Source organism: Ambystoma mexicanum, chromosome 2q, assembly GCF_040938575.1.
Source record: "Ambystoma mexicanum isolate Mex_15411 chromosome 2q, UKY_AmexF1_1, whole genome shotgun sequence".
Taxonomy (NCBI): domain Eukaryota; kingdom Metazoa; phylum Chordata; class Amphibia; order Caudata; family Ambystomatidae; genus Ambystoma; species Ambystoma mexicanum.
This window is the reverse complement of record NC_090924.1, coordinates 1367681963-1367698481: the sequence shown is the minus strand read 5'-3', so window position 1 is coordinate 1367698481 and position 16519 is coordinate 1367681963. Positions and strand designations below refer to the sequence as shown.

Genomic DNA, 16519 nt, shown 5'->3' with positions numbered 1-16519 from the left:
ACCAACTCCGTCCACGAAACTATGCAATGACCTTGCAGACTACTTCCCCGAAGACCCCTGCCCACCAGATATATACAAATCTATTCTTAAACAAGGAACGCTCCTGGAATATCACAGGAACGTCCTAAACCTTTCCATCACAACTGGGAAAGTGCCACAAGCCTTCAAAACTGCATATTGATATTGAAATTTTATTTCTATCGCGCTCGTACACAAGTGTTTCAGAGCGCAACAAGGCAAAGGAGGGGAACAGGGGAGAACAAAACAGCGATCTTACTGGGCCCAGTGACATTGAGAGCGCCAAGTGCATGGGGGAGGGGAAGAGTGCATGGAAGGGAGGAGAAGTGTAAAGTGCGAAGCAGAGGAGAAACAGATAAATAACAATAAATAAATAAAGGCAACAAACAGTGGTAGTGCAGCCGCAAATTTGCAAGTGCTAGGTTTAAGGCAAGAGACAGGGTATGTCTGATAAGTGCAGGAAGAAAAAAGGGGCTGCATGGGTACAGATACAGACCCCAGTGCAAGGGGAGGCCCGGAGGCAGTGCGGGAGGATGGCAGGGTGAGCAGGTACCTGGGCCCGGAGGACAGAGGGTGGCCAGGTGCACGGTGCCCAGAAAGAACAGATCAGCAGGGGGGAGGGGGAGCGAAGGCAGAAGAAAAGAGGAAGGTCTTGAGGTGGTTCTGGAACCGGAGATGGTTCTCCTCAAGTTATAGAGTGGCAGGGAGGCTGTTCCAGAGGGAGGCCCCAGCCGAAGACAGATCTACCCCCAGCTCGTTTCTTTGAAAAACGACTGACCCTGAGGGAGTTGGAGGTAGAGGAGCGAAGAGCTCGAGAGGGAAGTATTCACAGGGTGATAGCTGAAGGTATTTTGGACCCAGTGCCCAGAAAGCTTTGTGGACAATGCAGAGGGTTTTGAATGTAATCCTTGCATCCACTGGTAGAGGCAGGTAGATTTAGAAATAGGCTGTAACAATGGTCCAAGCTAGAGAGAACCAGAGCTTGGGATACCATGAGCTTCTGGGGGAAGGAGAGGAAAGGCAGAGTACCTCTGAGGAGGTGCAGTAGGAAATTTGACTTTTTAGACCTCAGATGTGGGTGGAGAAGGAAAGGGTGGAGTCAAAGATGACCCCGAGGTTCTTAACCTCGCAGGTGGGGGTAGGAGGAGGGCCAAGGGAGACCGGCCAGAGAGTGATTGGAAAGGATGGTGAAGGTGTGCGAATGAGAAGGATCTCTGTCTTGCTGGCATTCAGACAAAGATCATTGGCGGCACACCAATCTTGAATGGCAGTTAGGCAATCAGATGAGAGAGGGAGAGGAGGTGGCAGAGGGCAGCCTGAAAATGAGTTGAGTGTCGTCAGTGTAGCACTGGAAATTTGAGCAGAAAGTGGCAATGCAGTGGGCGAGAGTTGCCAGGTATGGGTTGAAATCGGGCATACATCAGGCCACTACTCAAAGATACAGCGGGAAACGTTTAGGACCTCTCCAACTACAGACCCATCGCCAACATCCCGTACACAGCTAAACTGCTCGAAACGTACATATACAAAACGGCCCAAGACTTCATAGAATAGCACGGCCTACTAGACCAGGCACAAGTTGGCTTCACACAAATGAGAGGAACCGAATAAGCTCTACTCTCAATATGGGACTATCTAAAAATGAACGCAGACTCGGACAACAGCACTGCCTTGACCTATCAGCAGCTTTCGACACAGTTAACCACGACACCCTCATAACGAGATTAGTAGGACTGGGAATAACAGACACTGCCTTATTATGGATCAAATCTTTCCTAACAAACAGAACAGAAACCGTATGGATGAAAACCTTCAAATCTAGTACGAGAGATTCCACCTGTGGAGTACCACAAGGACCCTCCTCCTCCCCGCTACTATTCAACATCTACCTTTATCTACTTATCAGAATCATCAAAAGCCACGGCCCCACCTGCTACAACTACGCCGACCATACACAAATAATCATCAAAATACAAGACAACCCGGAAATAAACTCGAACGCTAGAAAACTGCCTCAGCAACGTATTCCTCTGGATGAACTCCAACTGCCTCAAAATCAACCCAGGCAAAACATAAATAATGATCGTCACAAAAAATGGAGGAGAAAACAACTTCATCCCTTGGCCAAGCGAACTCGGGACAACCCCGGCACCCTCGCCGTTTGTAAAAAAACCTGGGGGTCCTGTTGGACAATAATCTCACGCTAGAGCCACAAGTAAATACCCTTCTCAAGAAAAGCTTCTTCCTCCTGCGAGCGGCAAAGAGGATCCCACCATTCCTATCGTTCGCCAACAAAACAACCACCATCATCATCATCGCCCTAGTCATGTCCCGAGTAGACTACGCCAACAGCATATACTTAGGCATGCCAGAACAACTTAAACTACAACGCATTCAAAACGCGGCACCCAGATTGCTCCTGAAACCACCCCGAAGATAACACACCACACCAGCGCTGAAAACACTACATTGGCTACCAATAAAACAACTAATAAAATTAAAAACAATGTGCATCACGTACAGATCGGTACACAGCGAAGGCACTGAGTTCCTGAGAGACAAACTGCATCTACATCAACCAACAAGAACGCTCAGATCAAGCATTGACATTCGCCTGGAACCGAAACCCTACAACAAAAGAAAGTTTGGAGGATCCAAGTCCCAAAATCCTGGAACGACCTTCCAAAGTACATACGTAACACAAGAAACCACCTACTATTCAGGAAACTACTCAAAACCTTGCTCTTCACGTCATAACTAGAAAGATCTGCCACAGGGGCACGTACACAACGAAAACATTGATGAACGTAGAGAGAGACCCAGATCCACACCAAGCAATCAATGGGAAAAACCCTCAGGAAAATATCCCACGACATACTAAACGACTAACCGGGAGACAACCGCAATACGACCAAAGACTGTATACATAGCAAAACAAAGACAGAAACACTAGGACGAACCATCAAGAGGACCATGACCTTAAACTACAGCCATTCCAAACAGGCCTAAGGACAACAGATAGAGAGGGAAAGTAAGCACCGCACTACAAGCCCCAATCCAGTGGGTGAGAAACAGAATCTTTCATCATTAAACACTGTCCACCTGCTACACAGCGGGAAGCACAATGCCCCATCACACAAAAACTAAACAGCCCCAAGGATGTTCACTCCACGAATGACTGAATACACAGGCTCACCAAGACGGAAGCACTACAACGCCACAGCAACACCACTCTGACCCTGAACCACTCAAACCTCAACTAAACAGTGTCACACTAGAGGACAAGGGAATAGATGGTACCAACCCAGTCCCCCACCCGAATAGGTTCAGACGCACCTATCAATCCAAACAATACTAATTATGATACAGTGGGGTCAGCGCAGCACCAACAAAGCGAGTTGGCCCACGAGGAACCAGCATTAACCCAACTCACAGGGATACAACTAACTGAATCAGAAGTACCTGAATCAGGACACAGACCCCACTAACCCAACCCTCAATCTTCTACATACTTAAACCACACAAACCTCTCTCTCCCAGCAATCCGCACACGCTTCACCACACCGCATCAACAACACAATCACCTACAGCACTCGAGGTCTCGTCTGATCCGATATTAGCACCAAAGCCCAGCACTCGGTGGATACCGAGCTGAAGCTGCCAACAGCACATCGCTTCTCCCACTCTCCTGCTCCCCTCCTCCCGATGAACCCTACTCGTCCTTCCTGTTTACAGATCCGCCAGAGCGTCTGGGGACCAAATTACGTTGGTGACGGTGCGCTATCTAAGTACCTTTCACATAACATAACATGACCATAGGGATCCTTGTATACCTCTTCTGGTTCTGAGAACTCAAAAACATCTTCTTGGTGAGTAAGTTTGGCTTGAAAGCTTCAGCACCTTTGGTAAAATAGGGCAGGAATCCTCCTCCCTAGGCCTCTTGGCGGTAATAAACATTTCTGAAAAGTCTACAAACTGATAGTTTGTCCATGTAGTTTTCAAACCTTATTCTGGTCCACAGGTATGAACCAGAGGGGTCTGGTGGGGGGTAGGGAGAAGGCTCTCCAGGAAGAGAAGGGTCTTTAGAAGGAAGCGACTTATCAGAAAAAGGCTTAGAGAGCAGCTGGGACCCTTCAGAATACACCTCTTGACGAGAGGTTGTGCTTTTTGGTCTGTTGACGCTGAAACTATAGATGCAAGACTATCGCACAGCTTCGGTGGGTGAGAGGGATTTCGACGTGCCTGTAGGTGTCGTGGTTTTCGGCTCTGCCGAAACCTTTGGGTTTGTCGCACTCTTAGACGGCGCGTTGACGCTCGTGCGGTTTTTCGAAGCAACGCCCTTATGGGTGGAATGCCCGGATGCATGCCGAGAAAATGGATGCGGAGAGGTTAGGCAATCGTGAGGATTGATAGGTGCCGTCAAAATATTTGGCGGGCCTGTTGTCGTCCGATTCTTCCTCAACGGATTTGTCGAGGGAGCTTGTGGGGTGTTATGTTTATCCTTAGGTGGTGTGGGTGTGCCGCTGTCGCCAGGGTGTGATTTCCCCCCCCATAGCACTACCGATGGCGTCCCTGTCGAGGCCAGGGATGGGCAACAGGGAACCAGACTGTTCCGAGGAAAGGTCTATGGCCTCCATATCAGAGCAATGGCTACCGCTAGAGTCCTTGTCACTCAAAGCGACAGCGCCAACGGGGGAGCGACTTTTGGCTTCGGCCTGCTGTGAGGATACACCCCCGGAGTCACCTAATTTGAACAGTGGCGGGACATCTAGCCCACTCACCAACATAAAGTTAACAGAACACCCTGTACCTACATTCATGGACGGTGAAAACATGCCGCACATAATGAAAAAACCCAGTCTGCCAGGAGATTCCAAAATAAAATCGACAGAGACTACATGTCAGAAAACTACTTCTCCCACAATGTACTATGCTGAATCACGAAGAAAAGCTGCCAAATCACTTAGTTCCAAAATGCATAGTGACCTTCACCTACCTTATTACCTCAGCAGAAGAAAGGCATTCAGAACGGACAGAATATCAGGAGGGCGGGTGGAATCCAATAATAACCAGGGAGGTCAGCTGGGAGAGCCCAGAGAGAAAAGCGAGGAAAGGGTGGGGTTGATTCATGAGAGCACGGAAAGATTGAACACACCTGGACTTGGGAGGGGAGGGGAGGACAGCATTTTTAACGCATGCGTGGATTCAGAGAGGCGGTCTGTTCTTTCTTTATCCAGGGAGAGGGCGAGTGCAAGGAGAAATGGAAGGAGGAGGCAGCAGGTTTTAACTGGGCATACTGAGTGCCAGAGCCACAGGCATGCAAGAAGTCCGTATGCGCGAACTCTCGCCACAGAAAAACGCAGAGTCCCTCTGACAGGGGCTTACTTGAAAAGCACCATTTGGCCGGGATAAATGCTGGCTGTTAGACGAGACGGGCATTGATTTATGGACTGTTTACTTTAACCCACGGAACCAAGGAAAGAAAAGGTTACCGGAATGGACATTTTTTTTTTTTATTGAACTTCAGATAGGAAGTCTGAAGCAACGCTTAGTGAGTGCCTTAGGAGGAAAAAGAAGCACACAATAAAAGGCAAGGACATTTAAAAGACTTCTGTTTTTTTTTTCTTTCTTTACATTAATTTGGCCTTAACCCGTGTCACAGCACCAACCCTGATTTAAGGCCTTGTTCAGGAAAGTGAAAGGAGTGCTTCCTTGAAAAAACGAAAATCGTGCTTGTGTTGAAAACTGCATTTAAAGGTTTTTTTTTTCTGAATAAAAGGATTTGGTGCATCCTCAAATACGCCTCCCGCCTGCTGATTAACAGTGGTGGCAGCGGTGGGATAAAGATAGCGCCTCGCCAACCACAAAACAATGGAAGCGGTAATAGAAACCTTGGCAGAGGGTCAGCAACAGTTACAGCAACTAATCCAGGTGCAGGGACACCAAGCACAAGTAGATCGCCAGGCCCTGCAGCAGGCAATCCAGGTACAGAATGCCGCCCAAGATCAAGGTAGAGAAGCACTACGAATACTGGGGGAAGCCGTAGCGGCAACAAGAACTCAACAGGCAGTTCCACCCACAGTACTTCAGAAATACCAAACGGGGGATGACCCAAGTTTTTTCTTTGTCAATTTTGAACGAATAGCAAGAGCCGCCCAATGGCCACAAGAGAGATGGGCTTTCTTTCTGGCCCCTTTGCTGACTGGGGTAATGCAGGGAGCCTATCAAGCAGCAAATCCCACAGGGGATACCCCATATGTCGAACTGAAAAAAACTATCCTAAAAAGACTGGGAATGGATGAAGAGTCCTATAGGATCAAGTATCGGGAGACCAGGCTCAAACCAGGAGAGAGCCCGAGACAACTATTTTATAGAATTCAGGACCTCGCAGAGAAATTGTTGCAGCCCAGCACCTCCACCATTGGGCAAATCAAAGACAAAATCATCCTTTAACAATTTGTAGAGGCCATGCCCGGACCTATACAGAGGTGGGTCAGACAACACCACCACCTAACACTACCAGAAGCCATAGACGTAGCAACTGCCTTCCAAAAAGCCAGTACCCCAAGGTCCTTCCTGACACCCCAAGTGAAACAAAGTGGAGACGCGGCCACCCTGCACAATGGGCCTTACAGATAGATATCGGCAGAGCCCAGACCTCGGCCAGAGATCAGAGCGTCCTCAGGTAATGGGGGTCCGAGAACCCCTGGGGGCCCACAATGCTTTGAGTGTGGTGAATGGGGGCACATAGCAAGATTCTGCTCCCGAAAAGCAAAACCAGAACCGATGGAGATTGGAACCATTCAGTCACAGGAAATCCGAAGACGGCGACTCCCGTACGTGATAGAAGTAACTGTGGATGGACACCCCGCCCAGGCCCTGATGGACAGCGGAAGTCGTCAAACAGCGATCCAGCCCCATGTAAGCAACCAAGAAGATAACCAGGTGAGCGGAGTAGTTGTGAAATGTGTGCATGGGGATGTCAAAGAGTATCCTACCAGAGACATTACTTTGGGGATAGAGGGGGAGCAGATTCCAATAAAAGCAGCAGTGATACCTACACTACCAGCCCCAGTCCTGATAGGTACCGACTTACCCGGATTTGAAAAATGGCTAAAAGAAGCACCGTATTCCGGATCAGAACTGAAAGGGTGCCCACTTCGGGAACGGTTGTCACGGGCACAGAAAAGAGAATAAGTGGGGATGGAGGGCAGAAGCCCAGGAAATAGCCCTGATAGATTGGAAAGTAGAGGATCATATACCCTCATTCCACACCGAAATAGAAACGGATGACTCACTATAACGGGCAAAAGAACAAGCTCATGACCCAACCCAAAATACAGGCTCCACCCCATATTTTAGAGAGAAGCAGGGTCTTTACTACAGGATAACAAGAGGGGTAGACCACACAGAAAAAGAACAACTATTGGTACCTCTGTCCTATCGCAAGAATTTGGTGCAACTAGCACATGACCACAACACAGGGGGCCACCTGGCAGAAAATATGACTCTGAAAAGACTACTCCTGAACTTCTACTGGCCGGGGATATATGCAGAGGTGGCTAAGTATTGTCAGGAATGTTCCATCTGCCAAAAGACCAGTAATCGTATTCCGCCTCGAGCCCCGTTGCAGAGGATGCCCCTTATTAAAGAGCCTTTCCAACGAATCGGGATGGATATTGTCGGCCCCATAGAACCTAGCAGCCGAGGGTATAAGTTTCTCTTGGTGATAGTGGACTATGCCACAAGATACCCGGAAGCGTTTCCCCTACGAGGTATCTCAGCTAAACAAGTCTGCAACGTCTTGCTCCCATATTACGCCCGAGTAGGAATACCCCAGGAAATAGTGACAGACCAAGGAAGCAATTTCATGTCCCTTGTAATGAAAGAAGTGTGTAAAACATTAGGAATAAAGCATCTGAAAACTTCTGTGTAACACCCACAAACTGATGGACTTGTGGAAAGATACAATCAGACCATAAAACAAATGTTAAGAAGGGCCACAAGTCCCACAGGATTGGGGTGGGACAGAACACTACCATGGGTACTGATGATACTGCGCGACACGCCCCAATCCTCCACAGGATTTTCCTCTTTTGAACTGTTATTTGGAAGGCAACCAAGATCTATTCTGAAAGTGTTAAAGAACACGTGGGAGAATCAAGAAGAGAAAACGTTGTCTGAGTATGTAAATGACTTACAAGAACATTTGGGGCACCTCCGGGAATTTGCACAAGAGAGGTTAGGTCGAGCCCAACTACAACAAGAAAAATATTACGACCAAGGAACCCGATTACGCACCTTTAAAGTGGGAGACAAAGTCCTGGTCCTATTACCAACAACTACCAATAAAATGCTGGCACAGTGGAAGGGTCCTTATCAGGTCACAAAAGTCTTAGGACCGGTGAACTATGAAATAGCCCAGCCCGACAGAAAAGAAAAAAACAAAAATTATCATGTAAACCTGCTCAAATTGTGGAGAGAGGATACCCCACAAATACTGTGTGCAGCCCTCTCAGAATTATCGGTGGCGGAACAGTTAGTGCCCAACGCACCCAGTGGTTTACATGACGTGATGGTCGGGCAACAACTGAGTAAGAATCAACTAGCAGAGTTGTTTGGATACCTTGATCCTGTATCAAAAGTATTTTCCGGACTGCCGGGGCGAACCAACCTGGTGTCGCACCACATAAAAACAGAACCAGGCAAAATAGTCCGCCTCAGACCTATCGGATACCCGAGGCCAAACGGGAATACATAAATAAGGAAATAAAGGAAATGCTGAGACTGGGCACCATCATACCATCCAAAAGCGCCTGGTGCTCACCAGTGGTACTCGTACCTAAGCCTGATGGGTCCACAAGATTTTGCATGGATTTTAGACAATTTAATGCCATATCTCGCTATGAAGCTTATCCCATGCCTAGAATTGATGAGTTATTAGAAAGGTTAGGAGCAGCAACATACCTAAGCACACTGGACCTCACAAAAGGGTATTGGCAAATACCACTGCACCCGGAGGATCAAGAAAAGACAGCGTTTGAAACCCCTCAAGGCCTCTTCCAGTTTACTGTCCTTCCTTTCGGTCTGCATGGGGCACCGGCCACTTTCCAAGCCCTGATAGACCAAATCCTAAGACCACATGAACCATATGCAGCTGCCTACTTGGATGATATAGTTATTTTCAGTACCACCTGGGAGGAACACTTATCCCATCTTAAAAAAGTAATCATGGCATTGAGAGAAGCCGGCTTGCACATAAACCCTAAAAAAACCAAACTTGGAGCAACCACTACCAAATACTTAGGATACTCAGTGGGTGGAGGAGTGATAACACCTCTGTTAGACAAAGTACAAGCCATACAACAGCTCCAAGTGCCCACCACCCGGAAGGGGATACGAGCTTTTCTAGGATTTGTGGGATACTACAGAAGGTTCATTCCTCACTTTTCCTCTATAGCTGCCCCATTGACAGATGCCCTCAAAACCAACAAAACGCTATCACCCCAGAAGTAACCCGGTCCTTTTATTCTCTGATCAAACTGATCGCTAACAGACCGGTTCTAAACTGCGCCGATTTTTCCAAGCCTTTCTTTTTACAAGCTGATGCTTCAGGGTGCGGCCTGGGGGCTGTACTATCACAGGGAACAGAAGATGAACTCATCCCAGTTGTTTTTATAAGCAGAAAACTGTTATCACACGAACTTCCATATTCAACCATGGAAAAGGAGTGCTTAGCCATAAAATGGGCAGTGGAATCTTTATGTTACTATCTGCTGGGTAGACAGTTCACCATTTTCACGGACCATGCTCCTTTACGGTGGCTAGAAACACAGAAAGATTCCAATCACAGGGTATTGCGATGGTTTCTTACATTACAGCCATTCCGATTTGTAACCGTGCACAAACCAGGAAAATATCAATTGGTAGTGGACTATCTGTCTCGTTCCCTAGATCAGCCCGTTCGGCATGATTCCTTGAGGGAGGTATGTGAGGATACACCCCCGGAGTCACCCAATTTGAACAGTGGCGGGACATCTAGCCCACTCACCAACATAAAGTTAACAGAACACCCTGTACCTACAGTCATGGACGGTGAAAACATGCCGCACATAATGAAAAAAACCCACTCTGCCAGGAGATTCCAAAATAAAATCTACAGAGACTACATGTCAGAAAACTACTTCTCCCACAATGCACTATGCTGAATCACGAAGAAAAGCTGCCAAATCACTTAGTTCCAAAATGCATAGTGACCTTCACCTACCTTATTACCTCAGCAGAAGAAAGGCATTCAGAACGGACAGAATATCAGGAGGGCGGGTGGAATCCAATAATAACCAGGGAGGTCAGCTGGGAGAGCCCAGAGAGAAAAGCGAGGAAAGGGTGGGGTTGATTCATGAGAGCACGGAAAGATTGAACACACCTGGACTTGGGAGGGGAGGGGAGGACAGCATTTTTAACGCATGCGTGGATTCAGAGAGGCGGTCTGGTCTTTCTTTATCCAGGGAGAAGGCGAGTGCAAGGAGAAATCGAAGGAGGATGCAGCAGGTTTTAACTGGGCATACGGAGTGCCAGAGCCACAGGCATGCAAGAATTCCGTATGCGCGAACTCTCGCCACAGAAAAACGCAGAGTCCCTCTGACAGGGGCTTACTTGAAAAGCACCATTTGGCCGGGATAAATGCTGGCTGTTAGACGACACGGGCATTGATTTATGGACTGTTTACTTTAACCCACGGAACCAAGGAAAGAAAAGGTTACCGGAATGGACATTTTTTTTTTTTTATTGAACTTCAGATAGGAAGTCTGAAGCAACGCTTAGTGAGTGCCTTAGGAGGAAAAAGAAGCACACAATAAAAGGCAAGGACATTTAAAAGACTTCTGTTTTTTTTTTTCTTTCTTTACATTAATTTGGCCTTAACCCGTGTCACAGCACCAACCCCGATTTAAGGCCTTGTTCAGGAAAGTGAAAGGAGTGCTTCCTTGAAAAAACGAAAATCGTGCTTGTGTTGAAAACTGCATTTAAAGTTTTTTTTTTTCTGAATAAAAGGATTTGGTGCATCCTCAAATACGCCTCCCGCCTGCTGATTAACACCTGCATAGCGAGGCCGCCCACCGCTTTGTCCGGTTCGCTCGTCATGGTCACGAGGTAAGCACCTATTACACTTACGATGGGTGTCCTTCCAAGGGTATTTTCAGTTGCGAGGTGGACAGAAGGTAAAAGGCGGTACCCAGACCAGAAAAGGAAAGGGAGGGGAAGATGAAATGCATTATCAGAAAAGAATCAATCCAGGGCCCCACGCTCCCTACTGTAAAGGCCTGGTCTGAGGGTCGAGGCCACGCAGTCAACAGACGTTGAGCACCACACCAGTCACCGAAACAGCAGTTGGGTGATGTCGGCATAGATACATCTTAAGTGGCCGAAGAGAAGTCAAAGGACTAACTACCATCGGTCGTGGGACAATGGATAATTATTTTTGCAATATAAACTCTGACGAGCACTGCATAAGGTGACCAAACAGTTGGGCGGAAAAATAATCTGAGGGACCGCAAAGCATGAGGGATTTTGGGTAGACTACATGTCACGTTAGGGATAGTGTTACAGTCACGTCGATGTGGACGGCCCCTTTCGATCCTCGAAAGATGCAAAACTCAGCACTACCACTAGATGTCGGACTATATGCACAGCATGTGATTCTAAGCAGATTAACAAGCTTCAGAAATGTATTTTACTGTTAGTGTTGTGTGATAGTATTACCTGTATGTAGTCATTTTTATACTGTGTTCTTTGGTCATGAATATAGTATTTTTATAACTAAGTGTAATCTTTGATTACTTTCTTTGTAGACTCATTATGGACCCTTCATCAGGCACACCCTTCCTGAGCCTTAGCCACTCAACATGCTACTTTGATTGGTTTGGCTACAGCTCCCAGTGTTTTCCATCTTCAATAACTAGGTTGGCCTCCTACACATCTGTTCACCAGGCCAGAGTATAGAAATCCAGTCCAACATTGATTCGGAACTTGAACACATGTGCCCAAAGTGTACAGAGAAACAAGTAGCATCTTCCTGTTAACAGCAACTCATCTTGTGAAATAAGGGTGCACATGCACTTATGTCGAAGCAGGCTTTTCATTACTATAATAGGAGTTTATCACACTTTGCCATCTGGGGCTTCACTGATATTGTGTTCGCGCACAGCATACACAACAGTAAACCATTCAGTTAAGGGACATATATGACAAGAGATACATGTTGCAATTCAAAGACTCATTTAGACAATGCTACCTTTGCTAGCAGTTTTACTAGGATAGAAATACACTGAACGTTTACGATGCAGTTTCGGGTGCTGTTTTAAGAAGGCACATGAAATAAAACACCAATTTGTCTTACAAACACATGCTTCAAAGATTAACCACATACACCGTGTTCTGAATGTCTTTGACTCTAATCTTTGACTCTCAAACCCATAATATAGTTCTTAATCAAACAAGTTCTGCAATACAATAGGAATTAAATTGCCATGTGCACGTATACTAATACCATTTAATGTGCACTAAAGTACAATTTAGTGACAAGCATTTTAATATCATGCATAACAGTAACAAATATATTCAGCAACTGAAAAGGAATGGTAAACCTGGAGTTGTTCACCTAAAATAGTGGCATTTCTTTTAAAATTGTTAACAGGGAATGGGGTCACTGAATAGACCTAGAAACATGAAAGCAATTGGCTGGTTTACCTTAACATGGTAAAAATGTAACGTGGGCTGGCAGCATCTTTGCCTCCGTGAAGTCTGGTGCCAAACTGACCGATGGGCTGAAGCAAATTAGCATTGTTACTTCCAACAAAGCTCTGCGCTAAATTGACAATTGTCATCATCAAAGCTTGCTAGAAAGGGAAGAGAAACACAATGAGGATTAGCGACAACTACACTACAAATAAAGTATAACCTTTGAAAAGCACAATGAGGCTAAAAAGCAGCAACTAGACCGCACAAATAAAAAAAATGCCTTTGTGATGTATCAAATGAACTTCGTCAATATCTCTCCTACCTTCACAGCTTGTTTGGAAGCCTATTCATGCAGCAAGCATTCCAAGAAAAATGCTCTACAGATTGTGTTTCTGTGAAGTCACTAACTCTAGGTAGGAGAAAGGCTAGCACATCTGCTAAGGAAGGGGAAGCCAAACCTTTCAAAGGGTAGCTCACTGTTAGGGCAGTTTTTTCTGAAGTCCAACTAACGCCTTAGTAAAACCATACAACTGAGGCAGTACAAAACTCCACCCTTAGTATAAGGCTATACCACCCGAGTATTTGGTAGTGTAGACAGAGCAGCCAAGCATATCATAGGAGGAGGAGAGGGCTGTAGCTTGGTACAAAGAAAATGTATCATCCATATAGTCCACTGAAACACTACATATTGTAAATAAATAAATGGTTTATTTAAGTACTAGTAGGCCAAGATGAATCTTGGGTAAATAAGTACATCACATATATAAATACAATTATAAAAAACAATCTCAATACTTAAGAGATACAACCCAAAGTATAACCTTATTTAGAATACAATAAAAGTCAAGGTAAGTCAAACCTATTACACATTCAGAATGCAAATCGGAATTATTGGGGACAATAACCAGGTTGCATATACATTTTGAATACAGTCAGTATTTCAAGGGTAGTAGACCCCGTCAGTCAAGCAGTGACACGGAGTTCACAAAACACACCAACTCAGTTACAAGTATTCCTTGTAACCTTATTCTTTAGAACTCAATTCAGAGTTAGTAAATTCACTCCTATACTTTCCGGAAACACCTTAAGCTACATATTGTCAAGTATTAACACACACCAACTGTTTTAGAAGGCACTCTGCAAATCAGGGACTTTAAAACACTGGGATTCTTTTATGAAAGACAGCAGTATTTCAAGGTAAGTAATGAACCCTGTGACCAGTCTGAAAATGCTCTAAGATGATTCAGGGGAGACACAACCCAGTGTTGCTAGTATACTTTTCCGAATAGAGGAACACGCATTCATGGAACAGTATGAACCTACAACTACATTTGGAATAACCTTCAGTTATACAAGGCGAGTAAGACCCAATGTTGTAATAAACTATTACAGCTGCTTTTCAGATCAGTGGAACATAAAGGAAAGCAATAACTCGCTAACTTATTTTAGGATGGCAAAAGCCAGATCACTTCTAGTGAAAGCCACAAAACACTCATTAAGAATTGCACACAGCATTCACGGTAAGTAGAACCCAAGGCAGACCTATTCTAAACATATATATACAGCATGTCAGGGGAGGCAACACCCAGTTGGTAAATGTATACACTTATATTCTGAAAGTAATAGTTAGGTGAAGCCAACAGCATTACAGCATTACTTTTGGAAAGAGGGGGGAGACAATTCCTATGTGAGTAAAGTAAAATATAAGTTACTCACTGTAGTTGACTAACGTTAGTCCTTAGTCCCCTTTCCTCCATAGTGCATGGGTGTCCCCTCCAAGGGACGGGAGACAAAACCCTTTTCACCAGAAAAAACGTTCTTCCCCTTTAAATTTAGAGGCGTGCAGGGGTGCGGCCCAAGGAGCATGCGCTGCCCTGACTCCGCCCTTCGGCGCCACACCTCAGTCCCCGTTGACGTATTGACAATAGATTTAACATTGCCTAATGACACCAGTATTATAAAGGGCGGGGGGTTGCTGGGACATATGGATGAAAGGGGACTAAGAGTATGTTAGTCACTACGGTGAGTAACTTATAATTACTCTTACGTCCCGTCCCCTTTCCTCCATACTGCATGGGTGATTACAACTGAATGTAGCCCCAGGGTGGAGAGGAGACCCTCCTTAAGGAAATAGGTTCCCAAGAACTGCCTGTCCAAAAGCCACATCAGATCTAGAACCAGCATCCAAACAGTAATGCTTGCAGAAAGCCTACGGAGTGGCCCAAGTGGCCGCCCGCTTTTGACTTGCCAAGGGACATGGCGCCGGAATGCGATGGGCGTTGCCTTGGCCACGACTGCCTGGGCGTGCATGTTGACAGGAAGCGGCTTGTGCCGGCGCTCGTACGCCTCTTTGATGGCCGAGACCATCAAGCGGGATATGCAAGCCTTGGAGGCCTGATAGCCAGGTCTTGAGCCTCCAAAAGTGATGAGTAGGGCGTCTGATTTGCAGAAGCCCTTGGTCCTGTCCAAAGATTATTTAAGGGCACGCCTGACATCCAGGCAGTGCAGTATTCTCTGTGCTTCGTGCTTGGGATCGGCAAAAAACGTAGGAAGGACTATTTCCTCATTTAAGTGAAAGCAGACGGCACCTTGGGCAGAAATGCTGGGTGTGTCTGCAGGACTACTTTGCCCTTGTGAAAGGTAGTATATGGTTCCGAGGCAACCAGCGTCTGGATTTTGCTGACTCTACGAGCCGAGGTGAGGCCGACTAGTAAGGTCGTCTTGATGGTGATCAGCCTGATGTCTGCAAACGCCATTGGCTCGAACGGTTTGAGCGCCAGGGCGTCCAGGACTATGTTGAGGTCCCACACCAGGCGCGGCTTCTTGATGGGCGGGTAGAGCCTTGCGAGCCCTGTCAAATGTCGGATGATAGGATTGGAGGAGGAGAAGATCTCCCTCCTCCGAGTTCCTGTAAGCTCGGATGGCTGCGAGGTATGTACGGCAAGTGTCAACCTACACACCCAAGTAGGCGAGGTGCACTGAGAAGGAGAGCACGTCATCCTAAGAACATGCCAGAGGATCGATTTCTTTGGAGTCTGCCCAGTGGCAGAATCTGGCCAATTTGCTTTTATACCGGGCCCTAGTAGCCTTGCTCCCTGCACTCTGTATGGATTTCCAGATTAGCCTGTGAGAGGCTGAGGTGCCGCAGCATTACCTGCTCAGGAACCACGCTGTGAGGGTTAGTTTCTGTGACGCAGGGTGGATGACCCTGCCCTCTGCTGTGCCAGAAGATGTGCTGGGCCCGTCGGGAGGCGAATCGGAGGCCGGCCACCATGGAGCTATTAGAATTATGTTGAGTTGGCGAGACTCCTTGATTTTGCAAATTACTCTGAATTAGCGGAGTGGGCGGGAAGGCATAAGCCTTCTTGCCGTTCCACTGAAGCCGAAATGCGTTGCCCAGAGAGCTGGGGCCCTGTCCCTGCCAGGAGGCGAACTGATGGCTCTTCTTGATGACCCCACCTGTTGAAAATCTCCTGAATAACGAGGTCGTTTAGCTGCCACCCGTAATTGTCTGCTTCCAGCCTGCTGAGCCTGTGCGCCTCCAGGTTGGATTCCCCTCGGAGGTGGACTGCCGTGAGGTAGATGTCGTTTTCCAGGCCCACTCCCACATGCTGATTGCCAGTCTGCACTGAAGAGGGGATCTAGTGCCTCCCTGCTTGCTGAAATAGTACGTGCTGGTCAGTCTGGATGAGGACAACCTTGCCCCTGAGAAGTGGTAGGAATTCCCTGAGCGCTAGCCAGTTGGCATTCAGTTCTAGCCAAT

General features: G+C 46.8%; 1 protein-coding gene across 2 annotated transcripts in view; it reads right to left on the bottom strand.

The window, feature by feature from the left end:
* The window catches only part of TOP2B (DNA topoisomerase II beta), a 934132-nt gene that overhangs the window by 337512 nt on the left and 580101 nt on the right, over positions 1 to 16519 (bottom strand). For both annotated transcript variants that reach the window (XM_069648849.1, XM_069648850.1), the window contains exon 20: positions 12766 to 12914. In XM_069648849.1, the coding sequence (XP_069504950.1) occupies positions 12766 to 12914 (149 nt within the window). The remainder of the gene's footprint in view (positions 1 to 12765; positions 12915 to 16519) is intronic.